The 18,603-nt window shown below is 46.7% G+C and overlaps 2 protein-coding genes across 2 annotated transcripts in view; one reads left to right on the top strand and one right to left on the bottom strand.

The window, feature by feature from the left end:
- LOC132329567 (tolloid-like protein 2) overlaps positions 1–6,386 on the top strand; it is a 31,816-nt gene extending 25,430 nt beyond the window's left edge. The window contains exons 11-15 of the mRNA XM_059850767.1: positions 1,269–1,394; positions 2,209–2,336; positions 3,129–3,342; positions 4,372–4,622; positions 5,796–6,386. Of these exons, the coding sequence (XP_059706750.1) occupies positions 1,269–1,394; positions 2,209–2,336; positions 3,129–3,342; positions 4,372–4,622; positions 5,796–5,930 (854 nt within the window). The 3' untranslated portion in view covers positions 5,931–6,386. The remainder of the gene's footprint in view (positions 1–1,268; positions 1,395–2,208; positions 2,337–3,128; positions 3,343–4,371; positions 4,623–5,795) is intronic.
- Positions 6,387–11,066: 4,680 nt separating this feature from the next.
- On the bottom strand, positions 11,067–16,785 carry LOC132329864 (cytochrome P450 2C9-like). The gene is made up of 9 exons (XM_059851441.1): positions 16,597–16,785; positions 16,116–16,278; positions 15,524–15,673; positions 15,060–15,220; positions 14,477–14,653; positions 13,821–13,962; positions 13,317–13,504; positions 12,014–12,155; positions 11,067–11,496 (listed from the first exon to the last, which is right to left on the bottom strand). Exons 1-9 carry the CDS (start codon positions 16,780–16,782, stop codon positions 11,315–11,317), a joined length of 1,491 nt encoding a protein of 496 aa, XP_059707424.1. The 5' UTR covers positions 16,783–16,785; the 3' UTR covers positions 11,067–11,314.
- Positions 16,786–18,603: the final 1,818 nt, after the last annotated feature.

Raw genomic sequence — 18,603 nt, 5'->3', positions numbered from 1 at the left:
TGTCTCCTCTGACTGAACCTCTGGGTTTTGGTAAACTTTCTTCAACGTCCTGTCAGAGCCTGACCTGGTTCATTAAATCTAAAAGCATGGTTGTTCTGGTCTGTGTTACCTTCATCTTGGGTTATCAGTGCAGTGTATGGTCCAGTTTCATAGTGTGGTGTCAGCAAGATGTATGAGTTCCATCATTGCCTCCAGTCATTCTACAGCAGGAAGCAATGTGGAGCCTAACCCTGGAAGTTATTTCTGTCCCTAGAAGATTAGAGGAAAGCTTTTTCCTCTGAAACTAGAAGATTTAGAAAATTTCCAGTAGTGTTCTATATAGTAATCATTCCCATCAAAGCAGCATGTACTAGTGGAAGCTTTTCATCCTGTTGTCAGTCATTTGTCAGTGATGTACCTTGTTGGCAGGCAGTTCTGGAGGTTAACTGTATGTCATTTGGAAGCAGAAATTCAATTTCGTTATGTCTCTTCAGCAGAGGCCTAGGAGTATTAATGCTTTTGAGGAGAATGATCAGGCGAAACAGCCTTGAATTAGGACAGGTGCAGAGTAGAATCGGGACTAAGGCTTTGACTTATTAAATTGTACAGGAGGAAGGATGAGGTGGGCATGATTCATCTAGAAATACGTTTGGGAGTGAGGAGACAGAAGAATTTAATGAGTTCTAGGGAGGGCGTTAGGGAGGGCATTATCCCAAGTAGAGATAAACTTCTCATAAATTAAAGTGAACTGGAAAGCATGAGCAGATCCTATGCTCAGAAAGTGAGACTGAGGAATGCATAGTCCTGAACACACAGGAGTCAAGATCCACTGGGGCATATTTCAGCTTCAGGGAGCAGCTCATACCTTAGCTCTTCTTCATCAGCTGGTTGTTTGTGCTCAGACAGAGCTGTTTAGAAATGGAGGCTCACCAGAGCACATAAGAACTTGCAAATATGAAGTAGATTTTTACCTCGGCTAGTGAATTTGTGTGATGATTTTCCTGGGCTCTATTCTTAAAGAATGAGATGCTGCTCTAGGTTTCTTTTAGACAGGAGTCTTTAACCAATAAACTTACATTATAAAATAGAACACATTTGAGATACATTTTATGGAATGTGAGGCAGTTGAAGAGATTAGGATCTGGGCTAAAAAGCTGACTGGACTAATCCAGCAGTAGAGTTGGAGGCTTGCATTGCTATCTGCCAGCCTGGGTATGGGGCTCTCAGCTGGTGACTGTGGTAGCCTGTGTCACTGTTAACTCAGTATTTGTTGGTTTGATCCTGCCCAGACAAGGATGAATGCTCCAAAGACAATGGTGGTTGCCAGCACGAATGTATCAACACCTTTGGGAGCTATATGTGCCAGTGCAGAAATGGCTTTGTGCTGCATGAAAACGGCCATGACTGTAAAGAAGGTAACGTCCCCACTCCTGTCCTTGGGCATGCCAAGGTTCTTCAAACGCCTTTTGGTTCAGGGCACTTCCTGCTCTGTGCCCTGTGAAAGGAAATTTGTACAGCTTACCAGGCAAGGGCAGTGAAAAAGCCCCAGCTAGCTGCAAAACTGGCTAGAAATAGGACCATTCCCATTTCCCAGTCTTACTCTCTATATGCCTACAGGGGATGGACAGGGTGGGGATGAGAAATTTGACTTGCAGAAGGAGCAATTGTGGGACATCATCATTAGACTGGTCACTGCTGCTTGATTTTAATTATTGTGTTTGAGTCAGAAGAGAAAGGATGGGCTGATCTAACCACTTGCTGATGCCAAAACTACCTTTCTTCCTGCACCCCTATCCCATGGCTTTCCTATATATGGTCTCTGGTCCTTGTCTGACCTCTCCGTGAGCTGATAAAGCTCTCCAAATTGGCAAAACAATGCAAGGCTGAGATAGCACCAGAATCAACGCCGTGGAGGAGCTGACATCATGGCCCTAGGAACAGGGCAGATGAGGTGAAGGAGCAGGAGAATAGATTAGGGTGTGAAGACATAGGTTAGGTTAATGAGGCACAGGGAAGTGAGATGGTCCCTTTCACCATCGTCAGGTTAGCTTAAAATAAGTATTGGACAAACCCACCAGAACTATGGAGTAATTCTAAAAGGTCCTGTTTGGTGACTGAAGCCTTCCATATCTCTGCCCTGCAGAGGGTCTCAGTGGGCAGAGAGGACCATGTGGGACACTACAGGGTTGCCATGTGAGACTTGCCCCAATGCAATTTCTCTCTCCCAAGCTGGTTGTGAGCACAAGCTGAGTGGTGCAGAGGGAATGATGAGCAGTCCCAACTGGCCTGACAAGTATCCCAGCCGGAAAGAGTGCACCTGGGACATCTCTGCAACACCTGGCCACCGAGTGAAAGTAGTGAGTAGCCAGAGAGCGGGCGTGTGAGGCAGGAGGCAGGCTGGGTTGTGAGGAGCTGAAGTGACTTCCCACCACCACTCTGTGAGTGGGAGGCTGATGCCCTCAGGTCCTGTCTGGGGCTCTTGGAGGAGAGTTTTTCTGGGAGGCTGCCCTGGCTTGCAAAAGGGCAGATCTCAGAGGGACACAAAGCAAAGGAGAGGCAGCTTGGAGGAGACTCCAGCGGATGACAGCTGTAGAGTATTTCCCTATGTAAATAGATGGCATAAATGCCCTCCCACCCCTCCCCCTCCTTGTGAGCCACTCTCTTGGGGCCATTTCTACATAAGGTGGTGGCTGAGCCAGCCCCCAGCCCCTCTGAGGGAGAGGTGTCAGGCCCATTTTACATGGGCCTGATGCAAATGGCAGGACATGCCCAAAGCTGTGCAGATGGCCCTCGTAGTGGGAGAAATAATCCCTGTGCTTAGTGGAAGTGATATTACAGAACTGCCCTTCTGGTGTGCTGGGCAGAATTTCCAGCCAGAAAAATAAGTGCTATAAGGCTTGCAGTTGATAACTGTTGATAATGCACCCATGTGAGGCAGCAAGGCTGAGGCAACACAGCACACTGATATGGAGTTCTTATCTTTGCCACCTTGAGATCACTCTTGTCTGAAAGCACATTATTCTGTTTTAGTGTGTGGGGAGAGTGGGAGAGATGTACCATCTGATCTGTTTCTCACTTGCCATTTCACCGTATGCTAAATTGCATAGTCAGATTTACAACTGTCTTAATTCTCCATATTCTTGCTCTAGACCTTCAATGAGTTTGAGATGGAGCAGCACCAGGAATGTGCCTATGACCACTTAGAAATGTACGATGGGCCCAACAGCAAGTCACCTATTCTTGGCCGCTTCTGTGGCAGCAAGAAACCAGACCCTGTAGTGGCTTCTACCAACAAGATGTTCCTCAGGTTTTACTCCGATGCTTCTGTGCAAAGGAGAGGTTTCCAGGCAAAGCACAGCACAGGTAAGATGGTTGCTTGCCAATACCCCAGTGCTAAAAGATGTCATCAAGTCTCACTACATTGTTTACTAGGTAAAAACAGACACACCTTTCTCCTAAATAAGCTCAGCCTAAATTTTAAGTGGTGTATATTCAGTTCCCAGACCACTGCCAGTGTCATACCATAAATACCAGCTCCCACAACAGCTCCAAATTCTCTTGGTATTGGACATTCCTGTTCAGGCTCTTTTGTTAAAATTGAGGTATTTGGTTGAGCAATAATCCCTTTTGTTCCACATCAACCATTGGAAAAGGAGGTAATGCAATTTAGCCCATGTATTGGCCCACCCTTGGAACAGGCCCAGATTAGACTGATTGTGGTAGAAGCAGAGCTGTGCTGGGGACAGACACAGCTTGATCCTCCTATCTGTGCAGCACAGAGGTGGGTGTGTTGTGCCAGCATTCATTTCTTTGAAATCCCTGCCACTGTAAATAGATGAAACATGCTTGAAGCGGCCGTGCACGTGACACTGGTGAAGAAGTGTCTTCCTCATTGGCTGCAGGAAAACTCTGCTAAAGCACGCACGTTCCACACAAACACAGGGCTACTTCTGTGCATTGTGGGCAGAAGAGGATTGTTTTGGTCACCAGTTTTCTGATGTGCTTCCGCTTCCTGCTGACAAAATCCTTGGGGTCAGGACAATTTCATCTACAGGACAAATGCAAAGAGCAAAGCGATTGCTTTCTTATACAATAAAATTTCCCAGAGTATGTGTCAAGAACCCTATCCTGCAGTCTAAACTGATCACCTCTTTCCACATGTGTTCTGTACCAAAAAAAAAACCAAGTTCCTCTAAGCTCTGTGGGTCTTTGGATTCATGGGTGACTGTAGAATTCACTGGTTTATTGTAGTTTGGTGCAGTGTTTAGTTACTTTTCCTATTGCACTTCAAGCTGGAGGTCTTCTCTGCTCATGACTGACCCAAAAGTGGGATGAGTCTTTGTTGTGACTAAGAACTTTGAGAGACTGTTTTGTGTCCTTTTCTCCCTTCAGAGTGTGGTGGGCTCTTAAAGGCTGAAGTACAAGCTAAGGATCTGTATTCCCATGCTCAGTATGGGGACAACAACTACCCAGGTCAAGTCAACTGTGAATGGGTGATTGTAGCTGAAGATGGTTATGGAGTGGAGCTAATATTCCATATATTTGAGATAGAGGAGGAGGCTGACTGTGGGTATGACTACATGGAGATTTACGATGGTTACGACAGCACTGCACCCCGTCTGGGACGCTTCTGTGGCTCGGGGGTAAGCCATGAGAGCGGTGATTTCAGAGGGTCACTGAGGGTGCCAAGGAAGCATCCTCATACTGTTTTTGGAGTGGGGCAGCTGTCACAAATTGGTACTGAGAATGCTTTGTGGCTGGGTTTTTCTTCTTTCCCTTCCTCAGGAGATCACAGCCATTTTCTGTTACACAGTGTTGGCTGAAAATTCTTCCTGACTGACTATCCTTTTTAGCCCAGGGCCATGTACAGCAGCATGAGACTGCCATGCTGCTGTGCCCCAGCCCTGCCATCAGTCTTGTGTAAATGTGGGAAATGGATTCCAAAGGCCAGTTTCATCCTGTGTTGTTTTCTGGCTCAAGCCAAGTTATGTTGTGGCCATGCTACGGCAAGGGTGAATGGTGGAGGGACTTAGAGCTGTGTGATGCTTGCTGCAGTTAGGATGGCATGCTGCATCCTAAACTGTCACCTGCATCCCCATTACCAGGAGTGATTCTAACATGAGTAATAGTGTGTGGTTTTTGAAATCAGAGAGTCTGCGTTTAATTTCTCTAGGCCTTCAGCAAGGAAATGGAGATTTTTCTTATTGAATTTAAAGAGAGACAATCAGGGACCAGGTGTGTGGAAGAAGTTCTCACAAACTGGGGAAATGGTTTGCAAAACCAAGGCAAACAAAGGCAGAGCAGCTTGGTGTGAATAGGTTCAGGGCAGCTGGCTCGTAATCTACCTACCTGCACACTGATGAATGAAGAATGGCTGGGAAAGGGAAGCACAAGGAGATTGCAGCAGGTCACAGCAGTGTGGGACATAACCAGAATTGTCATGTAAGATAACAACCTGAGTTATTTGAACCCCGGGAGAGCCTCAGCTGCCAAACAGGTTCCAGTTTTCTCCTGAAAAGACAATGACAAATTAGAGTAAACCTGAAGACTGGAACGAGAATATTCAGGGAGGCCTGTGCAAAAAGCAGCTGGAAGGACTGGGATTGTAGAGTGGACTGGCATCAGTCTTCAAACATAAAGAGCAAAGGAATGTGCTTAGGAAGGCAGATCAGGGCAGGAGATACTGAGTATTCAAGTCTTCATGTTTACTGGCCAATCTGTCTTCACTATGGCCTTAAGCTCTAGTATCATGGTATAGACAGTTATTGAGTCTCCATATTTGACTGCTGTGTACTGTCTTCTTTCCTTTTCTGCAGCCTCTGGAAGAAATCTACTCTGCAGGGGATTCCATTATGATTCGATTCCATACAGATGACACCATCAACAAGAAAGGATTTCATGCCCAATACATAAGTACCAAATTTCAGGATGCGTTGCACATGAGAAAATAGTTTGACTGCTGCTCAGAGATATTCCCCATGTGAAGACTGAGACATTTAACTGTGATCTTTGTCTTTTTTTTTTAAAGCTTCTGTGCACTTGGCCAAAAGCAGTGTATATTATTTTCTGTAACTAAAACTAAATCCAGTCTCAAAGGTTTGCCTCTGCAATTATTAGCATGACCCTTTCTTGTTAACCTACCCAGGACCAAAAAATTGTCTTTTAATCATACCTGCCAGGGCATAAACATTGTATTTTGCACAACTTGCCATGGGGCTGAATGAAGACTGAACTTGAATTGAGAATAGCCTTCATCTCTTGCATATCTTGTTTCTAGGTGACATTTCCCAAACATCCACATGAGCTGTCTGAACGTATTTTCTGGAGCAAGTGTTTTGGACAGACATCCAGTAGGATTTTTTGAAAGGACTTTGTGGGCCACCCACTCTCCCCTGCCTGCCCCAACTACTCTGTGCAATAAGAGAACAACCAGATGGCTGTGCCTGCATCACTCTTTCTGTCCTCTCTATTATTGTCTTGCTTATTGTTGAGTGGAGAGCAAGGCAGGGGACAGGGACAGTCTCTTCTAGCTACTTGGATTCCAGGGAATGAGGAGGACCCAGTATTTTGTTTGTAGTAATTGTCATGGTATATGTTGAATGGAAATACTTCAATGCAGTGCCCAAGGCAAGGGTGGTGACTGACACAGAAATGTTGTGGTGATATGCGAGGCAAAGCTGTATGATGGTGGCAAAGCTTAGGGAGTGTTGACAGCCTGCTTCAGTTACACCACCGTGCAAGGCAGCTCAGAGGGCTGTGGCAGCAGTCCAGGCCCTGTCTTAAATAAGGAATCTCTCCTTCTCACTTCACCCATGCCTGTCTTCTCAGCCTTCTTTACCCTGCTTCCTTTCCATACTACCACTTCCCTGTGAGCGCTTCCTTTTCACAGCAGAGCTGCTCTTCCAAGGGCTCCCTGCCACAACCTAGGAGTGCTCTGCGACTTCAGCTGGCTGGAACATCTGGCTGAAGAAAACACTGGGGCAGGGGAAGTCAGGGTGTCCCTGAGGCCGAGGGACACAGGCCGTGCTACAGGTCAGCTTTGGAGATCTCTGGGAACCTGTCAGACTTGCAAGCTGCAGGCATGGGGCTAGGAATGGAAGAGTTCTGGTTTCTGCTTCCTCCCCATTTGTCACTGGTGCATGGCCCAGTCTCTTAACTTCACGGCAGGGGTGCAAGTGAGATGGTGACTTTGATTTAGAGCACTTAGAGCTATAAGGCTCAGACATGGTCTTGTGTGCCCATGAGAGCTACCCAGCCACAGGCTTGAAGAATTAACAGGTAGCTTGGTGCTTCTTTCAGAAAAATAAAAGTGTGTTTTGGGGGAACCACTGTAACCGAGCAGTTGACGTGGGAGGAAAAAAAGACTTCATTCTGAATGTTTCATTAAGGCACTCATGGGCAATTATGAGCTAAAAGCTGAAGTATGTTAGCTTTAATAAAGTATTTATAATCTAAGGATTGCTGTGTTTACATAACCATTGTGCTGTCGGGCTTTGGAGTGGCACCTCCTCTCTTGTGTATGACTGTGGAGAAATGTGGGGCCAGTGCCACTGTCTGGCACAAACAACATTCCTGGAGATAAGGGCTTTTTCAGATGGATAATAAATAGACCCAGCCCCCTCCAGAAATCCTTGAGTAGAATATGGGCCAAGTATTGTGAATACTAGGAGAAGCAAATGCATGAAAATATTTTCTTGCTTAGATCAAGAAAAGTAAAGTAATTTATGCATACACACAGAGGATTATATGTATATAAAATGTGCATGTAGAAGACCAGTAGTCAAAGCCTTAATAAGTGTAATGTGGACAATACTGTACCATTGACTATAGCTTTATTGCAGGCTGTATAAAATCATGTTATCTCTATTTTGGTTTGGGGTTTTTGTTTACTTTATTTTAGCTCTACTTTGTTTATTTTTTCACATTTTGTGGCCTTTTTACAGGCAAGACCTCTGATCTCAAGCTGTTTGACCGTGCAGGTCTGGGGAAGTGAGCTCTGCTAGATGGGGTGTGCATTTGTCCTTCTCTTCTTTGCTCCAGTTCAAGCAAAATTACAGTAACTCAGGTCTGGAACTAAAAGTGTGACATCAATCCCTGTGAAACAGAAGCAAAGTTTCAGGTGACAAGCAGCAGTTCAAGTTTCCTGATCTTTTAGTGGCAGCAATGACTCTAGAGTAAAGTGACTGTAGCAGGTTCCCATGTACTTTAACATCTTTTTTCCATGTTCTAGTAATTTCCCATACAACCCAGACTGGTTTGATGCAGATGCTTGCAATGTGGTTTGACAGATCTCGGACACTTGTTAGTGTTCATCCAGGTGTCTTTTGTGACAGTGTGTTCACAAATATTGTACTGTGCATTCCTACCAATGATCTATGTAGAATATTTCTGCTGTACTGACTGGACTTTACAGTCAATAATTCTAAATGAGTGAAATTTTCTTAAGAAAAAAAAATGTCAAACCCCCTGATGTGTGAATATGTATTCTGGTCTTTGTGTGGTTTTACATTTCACTAACTAAAATAATTTTTAGAGGGGGGGAAGAAGAGGGTGTGGGGACAATCACGAATGTACCTGTGTCCAGAACAAATCTCTGCATTCATTAAAGACTGTGGATTCAGTTAGTTGTACATTCTGTTGTATGCATTTTCCCCTTCCTCAAGGGGAGGAACTTTCTTATTACATTTCTTGTTCTGCCAACTGTTGTTTGAGTCTGCTAGTAATACCAGGAAGGAACTTTCCTGTGGGCCTTTAGGTTTCTGTTGGCTATTGCAATCAAGGGAGCATTTAGAAAGTGGGGCAGAGAAATGAGGTGGCCAGCCACAGGGCTACATTGCTCCATGTGTTGCTAGCACTTTAGGGGGCTGAGATGCAGGTCTGCGTGATAATATCAGGGATCAAGGTATTAGTCTGAAAGCATTTTTTACAGCCTGTGGCCTTCAGAAGCAAGTACCAAAGACACAGAGACTTTAAATTCCTGTGTGAAGGACAGCAGGATGAGGCAGATGTTCCTTACTGCAAAGTTTTAGTCCACAATACGTGGCAGCAAAATGCTGCTAAGGCAGCCCCTAAAATGCGTTTCTTCCTCTTTCTGTCCACTGCTTGATGTCTACCCTACTTGCTAAGGACAATGTCTGTGATCTTTCCCCAACACACATGTAATTGATTGATGTTCCACTACCCAGAACAGTTCTGTGGTGTGTATCACAGCTACCCAAAACCTTCATGGTATCTGAATTTCCTCCCAGCTCTTCCAAAGGCAAAGCAGTAGCAGAGCTGAAGTAGGGAATAAGGATCCCCATGTAGCATCCTGCAGCCGAGTACCATGGCACAGTATGACCCAGTGGCACAACTTAATTCAGACAAAGAATCATGCCTCAGACCAGAGAAGGATCATTGGTCTCAGCATCAAGCCTGGAGAAATATTCCACTTTGTCCTGGCATTTCCAGCAAATGCTCTGGCAGAGGAGGTGGTAGCCTTAGAAAGCAAAAGCAGGATTCCCCTCTGTGCCTCATTTTAAGTGCAGCCTTACAGCCAGAAGCTGCCTTATTTGCCAGTGCTGCTGGTGGAGAAGATATGGAGGCTCCAGTGCCCTGATGCCCGGCTTCCCAGGTGTGTGCCTGGGATATTCTGGGACCCAGCCAGTTTGTCTGAGTCAGCTCAAGAGAAATGCCATCGTCTCTTCCGCTTTGCAGGTCCTCCATGTGTTAGCAGGAAGAGAAACTTATCCTGAAAGGAGCACTAACCCTGACATTGGGCAGTCTGCTGTTACTGCATGCAGGGATTTTCCGTGGAGAAGCATGAAATGGTGAGTGGGAGTTGGGTCTTTGGATGGGAGTGGCAGGGGGAGGTCAGAAAGCAGGAGAGGTGAGGCACTGGACCACCTATCTATTGGCTGGAAAGCTCCATGGGGGTGTTTAACCCTCCCATTCTCTGTCCCAACCAGAGCAATCAAACTCGCTCCTTCATTAGCTCTGCCCCTCCTTACCATGCAAGAGATGGTTTCAAATACCTGCTTGGATTTTAGCATCTGCCCTCAGCCTTTTTGTCCTGGAGGTATTGTTGGGTCTTAGGGCAGTTGGAGCAAAGAGGAGGTTGGCACCCTAGAGCATGAAGCGGACCTCTGCAAGGTCATTCTCGTGGGCAGGTGTCAAGAGGATGCTGTCATTGTTGCAAATGACACAGCATTATTGCATCCAGCTTAGGATATGTTGAATACTATCCCAAATAATATTATCCCCTCTGTGGTTGGTTATCCCCTGAGCATGTCCTGTGTTCTGGAGCTCTTTAGTAGAAGACATTTTCTCACTGCCCTGTGCTTCTCATGCAGTTGTTTGGGAATTGTTGAAAGATGTTGTCACGGTTTTGTTCATTGCCTCAGATGAATCAGCATGCCAGTGGGCAGGAAGGACTTGGATATGAATCATGCCCAGGAGAATATGATCTGTAGTAGAATATTTTAATGAAAACCTTCTGGCCTCATACTGAAAGAAGGGCACCAAATTGTAGCTGAGGGAGGAAATAAGAGACGCTACCCTTTTCCTGAATGAATTCATTTTAATAAAGAGCATCTCAATCCCTGCAGTGATACTGATGGTGGAAAAGAGGTGCCAGAGAGTTGGTTGCAGTCTCCAATGCTCAGGTAAGTGATCTCCTTGCAACAGGCTGCAAAAAGCATGAATGCATTTGTTTCTTTAGGCAGACAGGCTGCAGGACACCCTTCCCCTCCTGCACCGTGAGCCTTCTTGACCGGTGGTGTGCTGTGACTGCTCTGGAGCTCCTTGCAGGCAGCAGCAGTGAGCGCAGTGGGTGACAAAGGCAGGATCCTTGCCCAGGAGGGACAGCCCTTCCCACAGGGTGCTGGCCACAGGCTCTGCAGACCTACTCTGCAGTGCAGCAGCTGATGTGGGCACCACCCCAACCCACATGGAATAACAGCTCAAATTGTCATAAACAGATTTTTGTTTATTGGATTGTGAATGTACACACATGCAGCACTATCCAGCTGCAAGGCCAGGTCTTGGTGGGACACGTGCTGTGGGAGCAGCCACGGGAGCTGTGTTGGTGAGAAATCCAACAGTGGCTGTTTGATGCAGCCACTGCACTCAGTGATCCTGGGACCGAGGATCCGTGCAAGAGGCTGCAATGTCCTCCAGGACCTCCTGCGGTGTGGTGGAGTTCTGGGAAGCTTCAGAGGTCTCTGCTTTGTGCCTGTGTTTGGACTGTCTTCCTGATGGCCTGGGAAAGGTGGGCCACTGCTCCTGCTGTTGATTTTAGTAAAGAAGCTGTGAAGGACTGGCCAATTTCAGGCCACTGGAGAGTGGTTCTGTGCTTTCAGCGGGGGACAGCACAGAGCTGGTAGGCAGGAGGTACATTGCCTGTCCCACTCAGAGTCGGGGTTATGCTGAGCTCCTGGGGCTTGACAACAGACTTCAAAGTAAAATTCTGCAAGATGGTGGCTATGAGTAAGAATATCTCCATTCGTGCCAGGCCCTCTCCTGGGCATATTCGTTTTCCTGAAAGTGAAAGCAGCAAATAGAACTCAGTGGGTGTTTCTGAGTAGACCAGAGCTTGTGCTAAGCAGCTGTGTTGCACAGCTTTCTTTACTACACACAGCCATAGCAGGGAGACAACTGACAAAGTGACGAAGGACATTTTCAAGAGAAGAGTTCCTTGGCAAAAGACCCTTGACACTTTGGATGGGTGTGTGAAGGAAGAACAGGAACAAACAGATGAAGATTTAACTGTGGAGGGAAAATCACAGCAGTCAAGATGAGAGAGGTCAGGGTGACATAAAGCACAGGTGAGAAAGTGGAAGGTTGGGCCTGTGATAGGTGAATGGAAGCTGTCAGGCCTAAAGACGATGGGAGATGCCACTGGAGAGGGGAGGAGTTATCCAGAGAGCAGTGAATCCCAAGAAAACACCAGTGGGACTGTGCTGGGAAGAGGCAGTTGAGTGTTGCAGGGAAAGGCAGGGTGATCAGCAGAGGAGGAGGCTGACAGAGAGAGGAAAAGGGCAAACCTGTGCTTTACCTGCTGAGAAGGGCATGAAGAATTCGCTCTTCTTAAAGCTGCCACTCTTGTTCAAGAAATGTTCAGGATTGAACTCCTGAGGGTTTGGAAACTCTTTACTGTCGTGAAGGACAGAAGCGAGGACAGGGAAAATCGTGGTGCCCTGTAGTAACGCAAGAAGAGCAGAACATGACAGGCAAATAAGGTCACTCAATCTGGCTGCCTGGCAAGTTGAGACTGTACTTCCCTGTGTAACCCTACCAGTGTCGTTGGTTTGGGAAGAATTTGGTTTCCCTTTGGGGACTCTTCTTTAGAGGAGGCAGTTTAGGGAGATCCTACTGAATGTCACAGTGGTTGTTGGCTGCTCTGCCTGAATTCTCCCTGTTGTCTCCAGAGCATTCATTCTGACCTTGCTCTGGTCAGCAGGGGACACCCCACCTAATTCTTCTCTTTCTTGGTGTTTCACAGTAATGACCTTGTACATGCTCCATGTCCCTTCTTTACTGCGAGTCCAGAATGTCACAAGTACATGAGGATGTGGAAAAGAAGTTCCTGTGGAATTCCCCTATCCTCACAAATTTCTCCTGCCACAACCCTCTACCTTCCCACTTCCTGGCCAGCCATTAACAGGGGCTGGAGTGTTCAGCAGCGATGACACAAGAGTTCTCTGTTGGTGGCTGAGCAGTTCTCTGGGTCCTGCCTTATGATTTTACACAGAGAGCTGGAAATCACACCACCAGCAGCCCATGCACTGCTCTTCATTTCCCAGCTGCCCACAGTCAGCCCGAAGAGCAACAAGCACTGCTGCAGCAGGCCAGGCCATGGGCTGCTCTCACCCATCAGCCTGCCTCTGGCAGTGGCCAGCAGAGACTGCCTCAGGACATGTGCTAGAACAGAGCCAAGAGGTTTGGCTTTTTCCATTCAAGGCAAACATTGCCTACAGCATTTTGTGGCTCAGGGTCTTTCTGTGCTCAATAGCCAGCCACTGACTTTGCTCCCAAGCATGTGCACAGGCTATCCTGCAGGGTGGTGAGCTGCTCCTCAACTTTGCTGCCTTTTGCATGCAGAATCACAGCTCTGGGTGTTGGTGAACCCACTGTGCTTCTGCAAATGTTAAAGCTGCAGAGCAAGGGAACAAAAGTGTTGGTCAGAGCTACAGTTTTAGTCTTGGTCCATGGAGCATCAAGAAGGGCGTGCAAGTCAGCTACAGCTGCCTGAGGATAAAACCCTCACAAAGGATTGCGTGAAAACAAAATCACGCCACAACATTAACTTGTGGCTTGTAACTGACAGGCTGAGAACTGCTGAACTTGAGGGAGCTCACCTTAGGAATGACGTAGTCTCTGAAACTGGTGTCTTTGGTCACAGTTCGAGGGACACCCAAGGGGATAAGAGAGATGAAGCGCTGGATTTCATGGACCACGGCATCTGTGTAGGGCATCCGGGTCCGGTCAGCCACACAGGGTTTTCTTGATCGTCCTACTACCTGGTCAATCTCTTCTTGAATTTTCTCTGTCATGAGAGGCACACACCATCAAATGGGTAAATAAAACCAAACCCATCTAAATAGGTTGCCCTAAGCTATTAACAAATCACAGATGGCAGGAGCATTAAGTTGGTTTTGATGGTGACTGGAGCACAGCTCCACTGCTGCCCATGCAAAGAAAGTTCTCCTATTGATTTGGCTAAATAAAGATGTGGACACAGTCAAGTCTCAGAGAAAGAGAGAGAGAGAGAGATGAGGGGAAAATCAGGGAGGAGGATGTGGTGTCAGTCATGTGCCCAGCCCAGGGGAACAGCTAGAGAAGAAGAGGTCACAAACAGGTACCTTGTATCTTTGGATACTTGAGGAGAAGCAGAAGCCCATATCGTATAGTGGTGCTTGTTGTCTCAGTTCCAGCAAGGAACAAGTCAAAGGCGCTTGTTATCAGATTCTTCATGTGGAAACTGGAATTGGGACGATCTTTCTCCTAAGGAAAAGGCTTTGTTTTTCCCTCTGGCTGAGCTGAGGGAAAAACAAAGCCCTTTCACATGTCATCCCAGACCTTCCTTTTCTCCTAGGGCTGTGGCATTTCTCTGCTATGGTGCAGCTGCCATCTGGGGCATTGCAATGCAGCCTTGAGCAGTAAACTCAATACCAACTTCCTTTTAAGCTGTGCACTGAATGGCACTCTACTGCTTGTTTGCTGTGTCTAATGCTTCCCAGTGAAAAAACTGCAAGACCAGACTGAAAAAGTCCCTGTGTTCTGGTGAAAGCAGAGGAAGCTTTCCCTCTCCAAGCATCTGCATGTAGTGGTGGCTGGTACAGAGCATGCAGACCCAGAGCTATAAGCTCTAACACAGGAAATATCTGGGGTATTATTGTTTTTTTCCCATTGCACAGCTGACTGGGAAGGGGTCATCCCCACGTCTGTGTTACTTATGAGAGGCAAGGACTCCGCAGAGGTGTGTTTGGGGACACGCTGGGGCCGTCTGTCTCCTTACCTCCTGCATTTTGCTGAGGAAACAGTCAATGAAATCCTGAGGGGAGTTGGGATCTAGGGAGGCTTGGTGCAACTTCACCTCTTCTGCTGCAAAGGCTTTTAGAGCATCAAATTCTGCAAATATATTGTTGTGTGGGCCAGGCAGGTAATCCATGATATTTGAGAACATCTGGTAGAGCTGGAAGGAAAGAAACAGGAAGGTCCCTAGTATGACATTTGCCCCATCCTTTGGTATTAACCAAAAGCCCAGGAAAGCCACAACCCTGTCAACTGAGGCAAGCAGAAGGACTATGGGGCTGAGCAGTCTGGCAGGACTTGCTTAGTAGTAGTAGGAAGAGGAGGAGGAGTAGTAGTAGTAACCTTAGAAGTGGAGAAATAAGGTGTCCAGGGCTATTAGGAACTAGCTGGCAAAGCCAATTCCAGCTTTTGTGAGGGAGTTTCTTGCTCTTGAATTAAATGCCTTCAGTGCAGCAGAGCATTGATAGGGTCCTACTTAGAAGACTGAAATGGAACTTCATTGGCAAGTTCCATTCTCCTGCTCCCCTGGGAGAATGTTGCCACTGTGAAATGCCTGCTGAATGTACCTGTCCCCAGACGGAGTTCATCATCTCAAAGATGTTGTTCATGTTGTTCATCAGAGCCAGGAACTTCTTGTCTTTATAATCATATCGTTTCCCAAAGACTATGGAGCATATGACATTGGAGACAGAACAGCTCAGCATGAAGGTTGGGTCAAAAGCTGTTCCTGTGATTTTAGAAAAGTTAAGATCATTTTAAAAATCCCATGAAATATTGTATGTCTACTTATGGCTGCTGTGGGTAATCTGAACTCTGGTTGTTAGTGGAAATATCAGACCAGTCTCTGAGGGACACAAAAAGGTCCTCCAAACAGAACAGGACATGATCACAAAATTATTATGGCTTCATAATGAGGGGTAGCTGTTGCATGGACCAAAACCACAGGGCCTTCATTCTTTACTAAAGAAGTGAGCTCCCTTAATAGAGCCTATATTTTTCAAACATAAAATATATTTAAAATGGACTGTACCCTTTGTTTTGTTGATCTCTTCCAGCAAGTAGTCAGATTCCTCCTGTATCCTCTCTTCAATGCTCCTCTTCCCCATTCCAAAGTTCCGCAGAGTGGTGAGAGAAAACCGCCGGACTTGTAACCATGGCTCATTGTTGCTAAAAATAATCCCTACAGAGGAAGAAGGAAGAGGAAAGACCTGTCTTGGGCATGCTGGTGTGAGATGAACAGTGGCTCACGGTGACTGTGAATCCTGTCCCTGGAGAGCACTGACATGGCAGTGTCACAGCGTACTGTGGTTTGGAGGTTCTATAGTCCAACTGTCTGCTTTTGGCCTTCTCCACTACATGCCCAACATCCTTGTGAATAATTCATCACTCACCCATACACAATTTCCCTTGCTGCAGCTGCTGGCTGCTGCCCCTTGCCATTTCTCTGTGCATCTTTGAGAGCAGTCTGGCTCCCTTCTCTGCCACCTCCCACCCTTTGAGTGGCTGTAGCCTTCTCTGGCTTCTCCCCTCCAGGTGGGTTGTACCCACTCCAGCTCTAATCTGCTGAACACATCCTCAGCCCTTCCCTTCTCCTTCAGAAGGAGCTCAGTCAGCAAACATACCTAATCCCTTGTTAGCCCTGTCTCCAATTGGCATGTGTCCTCTAGCAGCAAACTCGTCCGCACGATCGATCAAGGCTTCTTTCACCACATCATATCCGTACAGCACCACCACTGGGTCAGAGCCCAGGTGCACTGTGAACACGGGTCCATACTCTTCACTGAGCTGTAAAAATGCAAGAGAGAACATGGCCATGGAGCAAATAGTGAGGAAGAGTGGGAAAGTCTCCTTGCTGCTGGCTCCCACAGCAGGCAGTTAGCCTCACACTTTGGTAGCATCAAGATTTGGTTCTCTCATGATAAATGTGGCTGTGGAGATGGGTCCCACTTATCAGGCCCTGAACAACACGGCAACAGCAATGAGGGGAAGCAGCTGCAATCCTCATGACTTTTCTGCTGCTCTGGAATTGCAAGCCATAGCCACAGGTTGACAGGTCCCACACATTTCTCTCCCACAGCAGAAAGAGAGAAGAAGTGGCCTTACCTTCTGGAGGGTTTTGGCCAAGTTACTTGGTTTCACCTGGAGCAGATTACCTAGAATGGGAAGGGGAGCTGGTCCTGGAGGCATCTTCCCCTTCCCAGACCTTCCTTTCCATGCTGCAAAAGAGAGCAGGCAAGCAATGCAAACCAGGAGGACAATAGTGACCCCTCCCAGGAGCTCCATTTTCATCTGTGGCTCAGGAGGGAGTGATTCTGGCTGTCAGAATCTGAGTTTATATACCAAATGTCAGTGTTAGCTCAAGAGCAGGTTTTGGGTCACATGGCTGAGTCTGTCATCTTACTAGTCAATCATTTGTTAGATTGCCCTGTGTTATGAAACTAAGATTTTATTGGTATTAATTATTCATTGAAGACACACCTTATCGCAAACAACTGCAGATGCCAACAGAGATTAGGAAATCTGTAATGTGCTCCCAAAACTTGTTTTCTTTTATCCAGAGTTAATTGTTTAGGAAGTCATGGTAGCGATACATTCTCCTACTGAGGCACTCACAGATATTCACTGTCACAAGAGCATCTTCCAAGTACTTCAGTGACATTTGGGTTTTCCTGTGGATGCCATGGGACAGGGAGAGAGAAATGGCAAGCGTTCCTCACAGCGGCTTATGAGAAATTTTAGGGAGCTGGAATGATGTGATGACCTGTTGACTATAAACAATTTGCAGATGTTGTTTTTCTGCCTTGTTTTTCTGTTCCTCCCAAGGACAGTGTGTGAGAAAGATGTTTCTGTTAGTTAGCCAATAGAATAGAATCTATCTTACCACTCTATAAAAACCGCGTGGTTCTTTTGAATCAAGTCCTTCTCACCTTTGCTACGATCCTGCCTCTCGTCTGTTCCTGCCCCGACCCTGGCGCAAGAGTGACATTTTCTGTTCTACCATATTGATTGTGCAAGCCCTCAGTAGTGTGAGCCATCCTTCATTGTTCCTGAAATCTTTCTGAGGTTATGAGTAAAGCTCACACTGCATGTGATTTACCAAAGGACATGCAACGGTGTTTTCCTCAGTAATTGCAGAGCAATAGCCCCAGTCTCTCACCCTAGGGGTATCTGGCCACACAAGAAGGGAAAGTATAAAATATCAATCTAGCAAGGCTAGAAAGGTCTCCAGACATGACAATAGACATTACTGAGTGAGATAAAATGAAGATGTTAGAAAAGGGGACAAGACATTGAGTCTCTGTCCTCTTCAAGGACTCCTAGAGAAGAAAAAGAGAAAATCTCAGAGAGGAGAGAAACCCAGAACTTGAGAGAGTCTCTGGGAAATGGCTTGCCAAGCTGGGACAGAGATGCATTTGTCCAAGGCTGGGTACTGGCCATTGCAACCTGGCAACTTGTCCTTGCACATACCAAAGTAGCTTATCCAACCTACTGCTGAAAGCTGGCATGCACAGGTTCTTGTTTTGTTGATGTCTGACTCCACTATGAGGAGCTAGTGCCCTGGAAGTTCCCTAGGTGCTCTGGGAGACAGCAGAGCAGGTCTGGTGTGTTGCAAGGGCTTGCAAAAGAGCTGGAGGCTTCCTGCCCAAGATTGCACAGGGCCTGCGTACCAGCAGGGTCCCAGGAGCAGTGGCAAGGGCTGGTAGAAACCACTCTCAGGGCCGTGCTCAGCTTGTTCAGTCTGGACTTAACCCTCTCTCTCTCCTGAACTGTGACACATTCGCAGATCAGAAGGTGTTGCAGGGGGATAGGGGATGTGGCGCTTGGTGGGAATTAGCAAGAGGCCTGCATTAACTGAGTGCTTTGTTAGGGTATGCTGTGTTTGCTGCACAGCAACGTGTTAAGGTGAGTTTCCCTTCCACTCACAGGAGCTCGTGAAGATCTCCATCCCCTGCAAACGTTTTTGTGCCTTCCCTACAGAAGGGAGTTATAAGTCATCCTGGTTCTCTTGGGTAGGTGCAATAATTTTCTAGTTGTCCATTTTAAATCTTATTTTACTTCTTAGAGAGCCATACTCAATACTTTGGTGGAAAAACCTAATTGCCAACAAGT

This window comes from Haemorhous mexicanus, chromosome 7 (assembly GCF_027477595.1).
Source record: "Haemorhous mexicanus isolate bHaeMex1 chromosome 7, bHaeMex1.pri, whole genome shotgun sequence".
Classification (NCBI taxonomy): Eukaryota; Metazoa; Chordata; class Aves; order Passeriformes; family Fringillidae; genus Haemorhous; species Haemorhous mexicanus.
Note: the sequence above shows the minus strand (reverse complement) of the source record. Positions and strands in the feature narration are given on the sequence as shown.